This window comes from Alosa sapidissima, chromosome 8 (assembly GCF_018492685.1).
Source record: "Alosa sapidissima isolate fAloSap1 chromosome 8, fAloSap1.pri, whole genome shotgun sequence".
NCBI lineage: Eukaryota > Metazoa > Chordata > Actinopteri > Clupeiformes > Clupeidae > Alosa > Alosa sapidissima.
Window position 1 is genome coordinate 20549753 of NC_055964.1, and position 10454 is coordinate 20560206.

Here is a 10454-nt window from a genome sequence, read left to right on the forward strand (position 1 = left end):
AAGAAATCTGCCAATCTTAATGGCAAAAACCAGAGCCGTACAGCAAAAACCAGTTTGTGCTGCCCCCTTGTGAACAGAGCCTGTCATAACTTCCAAACCTGTCGGAGGTTTGGTGTCTTCTGCATGGTTTTCTATAGCAGTCAAACAAAGACATAAAGAAGATGAGGTGCAACATGAAGTGCATTATAAGGTCATAAAACAGTTTGATTTTATTTAGAAAATAATTTCAGTGACATTCAGACTGACAGTATTAAAATCTAACCTTAAAGTACATTTAAAAATCATTATTGCAAGAACATTAATAAAATATCCACACACATTAATTACGACCTTTTCTGTGTGGAGTTCTTCAATATGAAAATATATATATTTTTGCATTTGATTTCAATGACCTTTTTTGGACAAGACATTATGATTGGGAGTGTTATGCTTGGGAAACATGCTATTTCACAACCTTTTTGGAAAGTATCCAAAAACTGTCCCAGTCGTTGACTGCGAGAGATATCTAAAACTGCAGAATACATTTTCTGAGAATTGGTGGCTGGCTACAAGGAAGTATAACGTGATAAGGCTACCAAACCATATCTGTGTCTGTAATGTTAGATATTGAACAAACATACTTGACTGGCATTACAAAAAGGCCCCCACTCCACACCAAACATTTTCCCGATGTCATCCAAGTTTCCTAACCATATGGTTAAAGTAAAGTAAATGTATTTGGCCCGCAATCTATTTCCAACTGGGTATCAACTAAAGGGCAAAACCGAACTGATAATATGCCAAACCAAGTCATGGGCAAAATATGCTTTCAGGTGACCCAACACCAGCCCTCCTTTTGTGAACTACAACTCAAACACTAATCTAAAATTCATGGATACATGGACAACTAGTCACCTTTCCTCTCGGGCCAGACAGATAGATAAATAGGGTACATAATAAGTCCATCGGTTATTTACAGGAACTCACTGTAAGTAGCAGAGTATTTTTGGAATCCAACGGTCAGCATTGTGACATGAAAATGCTATGGAGCTACGTATCAGACCTATGTGATGTCATGTGATGCGCTCTGTATAAAGACATTTATAACCCAGTGCAATAAAACAACAAACCGTTTCAAAGACCAAAGGTTTCTTCAATAAGGTGGTGTGTGTGTGTGTGTGTGTGTGTGTGTGTGTGTGTATGTGTGTGTGTGTGTGTGTGTGTGAGAATGTGTGTGTGTGTGTGTGAATGTATGTGTGTGTGTGTGTGTGTGAGAATGTGTGTGTGTGTGTGTGTGTGTGTCAGTAGGAGAGCCTTTCCTCGTCAGTGGTTGGGATCTTCAGAAGCTTCTCTGTTGAGGTCATGCGTAGAACTGCTCGTAGTCATTTCTGCGGCTTCGGCATGTGATCACACAGACACTGATAATCCCAAAGAACTGTGAAGGTGTGCAGACAAACCAGCGTATTAAGTATGAACCACAAACAGACCTTGTATACTGACCAAATACATTTCACATTTCGAAGGGCACAAAAGAAGAGTCGAGAGGCCCAGAAAGAGGTACCTTGACGATGGCAAAACCCAAGATGACCAGCAAGGCGTAACCGGACACACTCTGGAGGAACTTCTCCAGCTGGATTTCACATCCCTGCACAGACATATCATCCATGACTAAGTCAGCAGGACATGAAGAATAGTGATTTCACAAGAAGGCAAATGGCAGTTCGGTGAACAAAAGGAAAGGGTGAGGCTAATCTCTAAATCTTTTGTGGTAAATGTGGAATCTGATGTCTCAGTGTCAGTGTGATTAAGGGTCAACATCAGGTGTCCTTCTCTTAAAGCTCACTAAAAGAAATAGGGAGCTATATCTTTTACTCTTATGACAACAATATGAAAACATGTGAAATGACTAGGGCTGTCAATCGATTAAAAAAATTAATCTAATTAATTACATACTCTGTGATTAATTAATCTAAATTAATCGCATATATAATTTTTGCTGTGAAAGTATTTTAAATATTTAAATTCAAATGAATCATTGAATAATCAACATTAGTGACATTAAAGTTAAAAAACTCTATTATTTTCACTGTTCAAATAATTGCCATAATAATCTATGATATGAACTAATATGCTGAGGAAATAAATTCAAATGTGCTTCGGGAATAAAAAAAAATTTCACATACAAGGCATTTCAGGCCACAGATATAACCTAGGGGACACAATGAAAATTAATAAACACTCCCCTCAATGTCAACACTTATTTCTTTGCATTGATGTGCGACTAAGTATAAGTATATACTGCATTTTGATCCTGTGAGGGAAATTTGGTCTCTGCATTTAACCCAATCCGTGAATTAGTGAAACACACGCAGCACACAGTGTACACACAGTGAGGTGAAGCACACACTAATCCCAGTGAGCTGCCTGCATCAACAGCGGCGCTCGAGGAGCAGTGAGGGGTTAGGTGCCTTGCTCAAGGGCACTTCAGCCGTGGCCCACTGGTCAGGGCTCGAACCGGCAACCCTCCGGTTACAAGTCCAGAGTTCTAACAAGTAGGCCACGGCTGCCCCTAAATATAGAGTTGATTATAAGACTATAGAGTTGATGAACTCCGGTGATATGCAAATTCCTTGCTGCAGACATTTTCAGGCCATTTTTTAAAAGTAAATGTTCCAATCAATGATCTAGGCAGCATATTTTCTTCTCTCCTTCATTTTACAGTCTAATTTTTACTGACTAGAACGGCTCGGGGTCAAAGGTCATACGGAATCGATTAATCTGCACTAATTTTTTTAATCAGTTATGTTTTCTCAAATTAATTAATCGAAATTAATCAGTTATTTTGACAGCCCAAGAAATTGCACAAGTCTTTATCAATGGAATAAAATAACATACAGAAGATACTTATGGACAGCATATATACTGCTCAAAAAAAATGTAGGGAACACTTCAATCATACACTGGATCGGTACTCTGACACTGTTTGGTTCTGAGCACAAGTAAAATCTTTGAGGCGAGTGTTTTATTTTGCAAGAACTGTCAGACATTCTGTGAATGTAGTTTGAGAATGGAGAAAAGGGTGGAAGGTTTCAAAAAATGTGTTTTAACAATTGTGGAAAACTGTAAGTGTTCCCTTAATTTTTTTTGAGCAGTGTACTATGGCAAGTGTCTGATTCCTCACGCTCAAAACTCTGACTGGCCACAGCTGTGTATAAGATTTAACAAACATGACCAAGCACTCTTGAAACTTCTTGGGAGCCATTTCTACCTGAGTATTGAGCTGATCTGGCTGGTCTGGTCTTCCGGTACAGGTGGTGGTGTTCTTGCAGCAGGACAGGGGCACGGTGTTGTTGTGAGAGCTGTACCAGGGCATGCTGGTCCAGTCAGTGTAGTTGCTGACACCGCAGCACTGAAGCTGGAGGGTGAAGTGTGGAACATTTGGAGAGTTATTCATTAATGTGTCAGTTGTTCATTGATGTGTCTACTTGTTCAGTAAATGTACAGTGCAGACAATGCAGACAGATTTTATGCTAAATGACCGTGTCTTTAGATGAAAAGGAATATTTCAGGACCCTTCTGATGCACTTCATGTTTAAACTACTACCGTATGTTGCAGTGCAAAATCACCAACATATTAAAGTACTGACACAACTTCATACAAGTCAACAGAGCCAAGCAATATGTCTCACCTGAGACTGCAGAAGGTCCACGGTCCGACTCTCTGGATTCTGTCCATCATATTTCTCAAACACAGTGGTCATCGATTTCTCTAGGCTTCCATTTATCTGTCAAATGCCACCCACAAAATGAGCAAAGTCACACAATTCTCAACAGGCAGACTGAACTAAGTTCTGTGTCACTCTTAACTTTGAGTGTTGAGGTGCTCAGATTTTGAACTTTTTGTTCACACTTTTTGTTAACAATTTATGGTGAAAGTTAGGGTTAATTGTTGTGTTAAGATTTAAAGACTGCACTCAAATTTCAACAAACCATCTGTAAATTCTCTGGTGGCTGACTATAAAAGTGTTGTATATTCTTCTGCTTTCATGCATTGTCTGACCACAGGTGTGAAAAGCTCTACTGCAAAAGCTATGCTCTGCTCACTTACCCTTCCCATGTAGATGAAACCGCAGACTAAAGCAGCCACTTCTGCTGCGAAGATGATCAGTATGCAGATCAGGAACTGGGGTCAGAAAAGCCACAATGGTCAATGTCTACAGACAACCCATAATATTAGGGCAACAAATATTTGGGGTAATAAATATAGTTTGAAAGAGAACAAAATCCCTACTTACAAAGCCTAACCCGAGCTTTGACTCCCTTAAAGTGGAACAACATCCCACAATCCCAATTATAAACATCAGAACAGCCACACAGATGATGATGACCGCAGGAATGAGGGTGTACTTGTCGGCCAGGAAGTTCTCAAAATGATCGACACTTTTGATGACAGATGCTCCTACAAAGGCCAACGCCGCTCCTGCAGCCTGGAAGAAAGAAAAATAATAAACACGCACAGTTTAATAGACACTAGATCCAGCTTATTTGACTTTCAGACATGATGGACAACCTGTTGAGCCACTGGAACAAACTGAGAAAACACCCCACGCCAAAAATGTATTGTATGCTTTCATTTTATATTGCCTTCTCAGGTTCTATCAGTTCCATTTTCCTGTTTATTAAACAATAGGTTTGAGTAGTCAGGTAACCCTTTGCTTCTGTTTCATGCTGAGGTGTGACATGCTCATCCTGTTATTCTAAACCAGATGGCTCTAACTATGCATGCATAGCCTTCACCTGAGGAAGGAAAAACTGTAAAGCATGGCCTCCATGGTCACCAAATGTGACTCCTCCTCCAGTTGAGTGAAAAGCACTTCCACATAAACATGTAGAGCAGAGAGATCATAAATCAATAAAGATTCTTCCTTATCCATGAATGGGGAGTAGGGGTCATCAGCCCAAATAAGGAAATGTTTGCTTTCTTGTGCTTACTCAATGTGTTACTTCTAGTTTAGCAAGGCACAATACACACAGTATAGTTTTCTAAACTGATTATAATACATTTTCCAATGTGGTGTCTGAGTTGTTCTTGGGGAATTGAAGGCCTATTCGGCCTGAATTTTTCTCCTCCAAACTACTGGCAAAGTATACTGCATGGGGTGACTTAATATTAACCTCAATCAGAAGTAAAAAATCTGCCTCTAACTCTATGATCAACTCTCGCCCTGATCACATGTGCATTGTGCGTAAAAAGCCAGAAGATGACTCACATGTTGCAAGGAAATATGCTCTCATGACACACAGACAAAGCAACAGAGGAAGTGTTACACTAAAAAAAGAGGGCCGTTTCTGAGGTTTGAGGGTCGTTCCCGATCACATGAGTCACCCACTCACTCACCCCTCCACAGCACATGACCGACTGTTCTTACAATCAGACTGCCGTCATGGGACCTCAGGATACTATCCCCTTAATCCTTCTAAGAACTCGGATCCCGCAACTCTGATGTTAAAGAAAAAGTCCGACAGCAGATGGTGGGAAATGTGGTTCATCGCTGTCTCACCTCAATAAGAGAGGAATGGACACATACTTTTAGGAAGTCCATGTGCATCTTTCTTATTCTCCGTTTCATTTTCACATTTAGAAATGTCCAAAAAAAAAAAACTAAAACTTTCCCAAAAGCAACTAAGACAAGCAAAAAGGGAAAGAAAAGAAAGTGGTCTTCAGTGCACCCACTAATGGAGATCTAACATGATTAGTAGCTCTCTGGGAGGTACTATCAAGAAACCTGAGAGGCAGTGATGTAAACATACAACAGGATGTATCAACAACTCACTAGTTGACATTAGGCTATTAGTTCTTCGTTCACTGTGTGCTGCATATTCTCTGTGGAAAAGGTTTAAAAGGGATTTCCATTTCCCAGCCTCGGGAGATTCAAAAGATTAGGCCTACACCTTAAGGAGTCCAGTAAACAAAATAGGTTGGCCTAACTCCGTCATACTTCATGATTCATGGCACACTGAAGGTTCAAACTGTTGTTAGCCTATTTTAATAAAAATATATGGAAAAACAAAGAAACCCAGTCATGCGAAGAAACGAGGAGAAGAGAGAGTGGGGAAGAGAGATTTTTCTCGAAATAACTGTAAACATGTTTTCATAGGAGGCGAGGATCAGATTAAATTAGGTGCCTAGTTGAAACCAGGGGTATGCGAAACTCTGTTTAACAGTTTCCGTAAGTTTTGGACAAAGTAACCTGTTAAAGAGTAGCCTGAAGAAAAGAAAAGAAAACCTATCACGATAAAGCAGCGGAAATACAAAACCAAACGTATCTATATCACAAATCTGCAAACCATCTCTGTTAATAGACATAACAGACATAAAATGTTAAAGACAAGAACAAATGAAACGATGGTAATATACTCAATTTAAATGAAATAGGCCACCAACTTAAAAACGGAACTAACACTGGGCCAAACAAACCACAGCGATATTCAAAGTATTTCTTCCTAATAAGGGTCTTCAAACACGACGACGGCGGCTTCAAGCAAGGCTACTATCCACTGACCGTTTCTGAACCGGTAAAAACAGTAGGCTAGTCTACTTCTTCTGAAGGTACTCAAATTCATCAAAGTATCAACAATGCTTCCATGGAGTCGCTTGTTGCTGACTTGGCTACTCAAACAGTCAGTGCGTTTTTCATTACATTTCAGTTGAGCGAATTCGCCTGCCTTTAAATACTTACACATTCAACTTCAATTTATAAATATAGGCTTACCCAAAATATAAGGCTGATGAACAGCAGCACAGTTTTAGATGTGAAGATTCCACAGTCCATCTTTGATCTGGCGATAGACGTTTACAGTTTGAAGAACAGTGCTCTCTCTCTTGTGTACTGAACCACTATGCATGCGCTCACTGCAGTCGATGGTGTTGCCTTACTTGAAACGACTAGTCACATGCTCAGGCGAGGTTGCGTAAATCACAAGCCCCAAACTCGTGGAATCACAATGTAACTTTACTTTACGCTCATTTTATGACAATGAAGTAGGCCTATCACATGGCTACTGCTACATGCAAAAAGAAGACATATACGTATATATACTGCTCAAAAAAATTAAGGCAACACTTCAATCATACACTGGATCAGTACTCTGACACTGTTTGGTTCTGAGCACAAGTAAAACTTTTGAGGCGAATGTTTTATTTTGTAAGAACTGTCAGACATTCTGTGAATGTAGTTTGAGAATGCAGAAAAGGTTGGAAGGTTTCAAAAAATGTGTTTTAACAATTGTGGAAAACTGTAAGTGTTCCCTTAATTTTTTTGAGCAGTAGGCCTATATATAAAAACAATAATAGCCTACCTAAAAATACCATGGACTATTTAATGTAAAGCCAGCATAATGTTTGTGAAATGGTAAAACTTTTAAGCTCATGAAAAATGTAGTAGGCCTATGTTATTGTTTTGACTTTATCCTGACGATCCTCCATGGTATTGGTAAGCTCTACTTGGCCACACAATTTTTATTTGGTATCACAATTAATTGCCTAACTCCAACATCAGGCCACAGTGTTGGACTGCCCCCTTTTCATGTTATATTATTTGTGTTTTTTTTATAGTAAGCAAATTATATTTGATTTCACAACACTTTGTAGTTCTGCCACACATGTGCCATAGCCTAGACTATATATCTGATCTAATCTGAATCTTATTCAGATTAATATAGGCCTTTTCCTTTCACACACACACACACACACACACACACACACACACATTATATAATTTCTGTTTCAATCAGATTCCAATAAGGCCATAGAATATTCCAAAGTAATGCTCTGACCAGTCATTTAAACATCATTATACTTTCAAAATGTCAGGCTGAGGAACTTGTATGACCAGTTTCACTATTTTCTTTTCAGTAAACAGAGAAAAGCATGTGACATGTCGCTCTTTATCTTCACTTCCTCCCTGCTTGACCTACTATTTCCGTATGAAAAATAACTGGGCTATAAATAATGCAGCTGTGACTTTGGGCTTAACCACCAAGGCTGTCCCCGGGCAACTACATGCAACACTAATATCTCAAACAGGCTTTAGGTTGTTTTATCTTTGTTTTATTGTCTCTTCAACAAAAGCAACTGTGGAAATCTTTAATGAAAGAACTGCAGGTTACAGCTCCAGCTGTTATAAGCACACAAGCTCTTAAAGGTATGCCATTCTAATTTCTGTCCTCAACTTTCTGTCCAGTTCAGTGAATAACTCATCACAGTTCTCTAACTGTATGTATGCAAAAAAAAAAACACAAAAAAAAACCCTGGTGTTCATGTCCTGTAAATGGGGGGAAAAACAACAACAAAGTGACTCAGACCAAGTGAATCCAAGTTGCTTCATAGTCAAGGAGGGGAAAAGTGTAATTTGATTGACTGTATATCAACAACCTTTGGCCAAAATCATAGTCTGTACCGGAGGAAAACATGTTAGTCCTCTCCTGCCTTATCTTTAGAAGTGTACATGCTCCCTGTTCCCTCTGCTAGCCCCCAGGTGTCACTGTTGGCCTCCCTGCTGTCCATTATCTATCCCCTCCTGCTTGGCCATTTTGCAAGGCACTCTGATACACTGCTGCGCTAATCACACGATACCCAGTCACAGATCAACACCAGTCCAATAGCCACCTCGCCACTCTCATCAGAGGTGCATTAGTTCAAGCTGTATCAATTCAACAGCTTGTAGTTCCTATAACATTAGTGCTCTAACCATGGGCCAAAGCAAATTCAAATCTCCTTATTTAAACAGTACACACACTGCCTAGAATTTAAGCCAGTGGTAGCACTGCTTTATTTACCCAGTATGATTTCAGAGGGTAAATCTGGATAATGATAACCAAATGTGAAACTGGCAGGTTTCATCTTACTAAACAGTTACTGTTTAACTCTTAGATCCTAGCTCTTCTGGTATGGAGTACATCCATATACCATCTTACCCTCATGCAATCTCCTACTGACAAAGTGAGAGGGAAAAGGTTTGTGGGCATACTGAAAACTAACAGACTGTTTACAGTGCTTATAAAAAGTATTCTTTTTATATCCTTTACTGCTTTTATAAATAGAGTCTTCATCGATTTAATTTGATGTCAAGGTGAAAGCAGATTTCTACAAAGGAATGTTAATTAATTAAAAATATATAATGCAAAATAAGCAATTGCATAAATATTCACTCCCTTCAAGTCAGCAGTTAGTAGATGCACCTTTGGCTGCAATTAAAGCATCAGAGCAGCAGAGTCTGTGTGGATAGGTCTCAGTTAGGCTTTCACATCTGGATATTGCAATTCTACTCCATTTTTCTTCGTCTGATGGCCAGAAAGCTCAATTTTGGTCACATCAGATCAAAGAACATTCTTCCATTTGACTTTGGAGTCTCTCACGTCTTTGGGTGAACTTTAGTCGAGATTTAATATGAGCTTTTCCACTAGCCCATCAAGTTTTGACTGTTGAAGAACTCGGGCAATAGTACTTGTATACAGAGTTTCTCCCATCTCAGCTACTAAAGCTTTTAACTCCTTCAGAATGGTCATAGATGCCTTGGTGGCCTCCCCCAAGGTATTCTTCCTGAACGGTCACTCAGTTTGTGGTGATGGCCTGCTCTAGGCAGATATACACATTTGCCATATTTGATTTCTTACATTACTCCAGGGGATGTTCAGTGACTTCATTTTTTTGTATCCATCCCCTCACCTATGCTTATCAATAACCTTTTCTCTGAGTTGCTTAAAGTGGTATTACCAGAGGGTTAAAGCGCTTTAACCCTCTCTGGTAATACCACTTTAAACAACTTAAGTAATCAAGGATCTTTGGTATTACTGTATGTCTTCATGGAGGAACTGTAGTCAGGTATACTGATTGACCAGTGACTGGACCTTCCAGACACAGGCGTCTTTATATTACTACTATATACATTCAGTGCACTCAGGCAATCTCTATTTCACTAATTGTGAAACTACTAGCACCAATTGGCTGGACCGCTGTTGATTTAGGTTAGTCGCTTTAAGAGGGGTGAATAATTATGCAAGCGCTTATTTCACATTATATATTTTTTATGAATTAACATTACTTTGTAGAAATCTGCTTTTACTTTGAGGTGTGATTTAGTTGACCATAACTGATTGTATATGTTAAAGTAGAAATTTCTTTCTGGCACTGAAAATCCCCCTGTCTAAAGGTTACCAAGCAGGTTGTGAAATAACAAAGGAGAATACCAGTATGACAAAAGAGACAAGGTGATTCAAATTCTTTCGTGGGACTCAAGGAAATATCTGAGTGAGTGAGTAAGTAAGTAAGTAATTTTAATTTGTATAGCACATTACTTTCCAAAGTGCTTCACAGTAAAAAAAAACAAAGACGATGATTCCAGCACCAATTACAGCTGACACCTCCAGACATAAAACAAAAACAAAAAGTACAGACAGATAAACATACAGACAAA

General features: G+C 39.1%; 1 protein-coding gene across 1 annotated transcript; it reads right to left on the reverse strand.

The window, feature by feature from the left end:
- Positions 1-1331: 1331 nt before the first annotated feature.
- Positions 1332-6911, reverse strand: tspan36 (tetraspanin 36). Its single transcript, XM_042100313.1, has 7 exons — positions 6753-6911; positions 4275-4466; positions 4088-4162; positions 3669-3764; positions 3248-3394; positions 1541-1624; positions 1332-1414 (listed from the first exon to the last, which is right to left on the reverse strand). The coding sequence occupies exons 1-7, from the start codon at positions 6810-6812 to the stop codon at positions 1340-1342; spliced, it is 729 nt and encodes a 242-aa protein (XP_041956247.1). The 5' UTR covers positions 6813-6911; the 3' UTR covers positions 1332-1339.
- Positions 6912-10454: the final 3543 nt, after the last annotated feature.

What these genes read in the sequence shown, in the direction of transcription:
- tspan36 (XM_042100313.1), bottom strand. Translation starts at nt 6,812, where the DNA reads ATGGACTGTGGAATCTTCACATCTAAAACTGTGCTGCTGTTCATCAGC. An exon ending in CAAAGCTCGGGTTAGGCTTT is followed by an intron (nt 4,163 to 4,274) that starts GTAAGTAGGGAT and finishes TTCTGACCCCAG; the next exon opens with TTCCTGATCTGCATACTGAT. An exon ending in TGGGTTTTGCCATCGTCAAG is followed by an intron (nt 1,415 to 1,540) that starts GTACCTCTTTCT and finishes ACACCTTCACAG; the next exon opens with TTCTTTGGGATTATCAGTGT.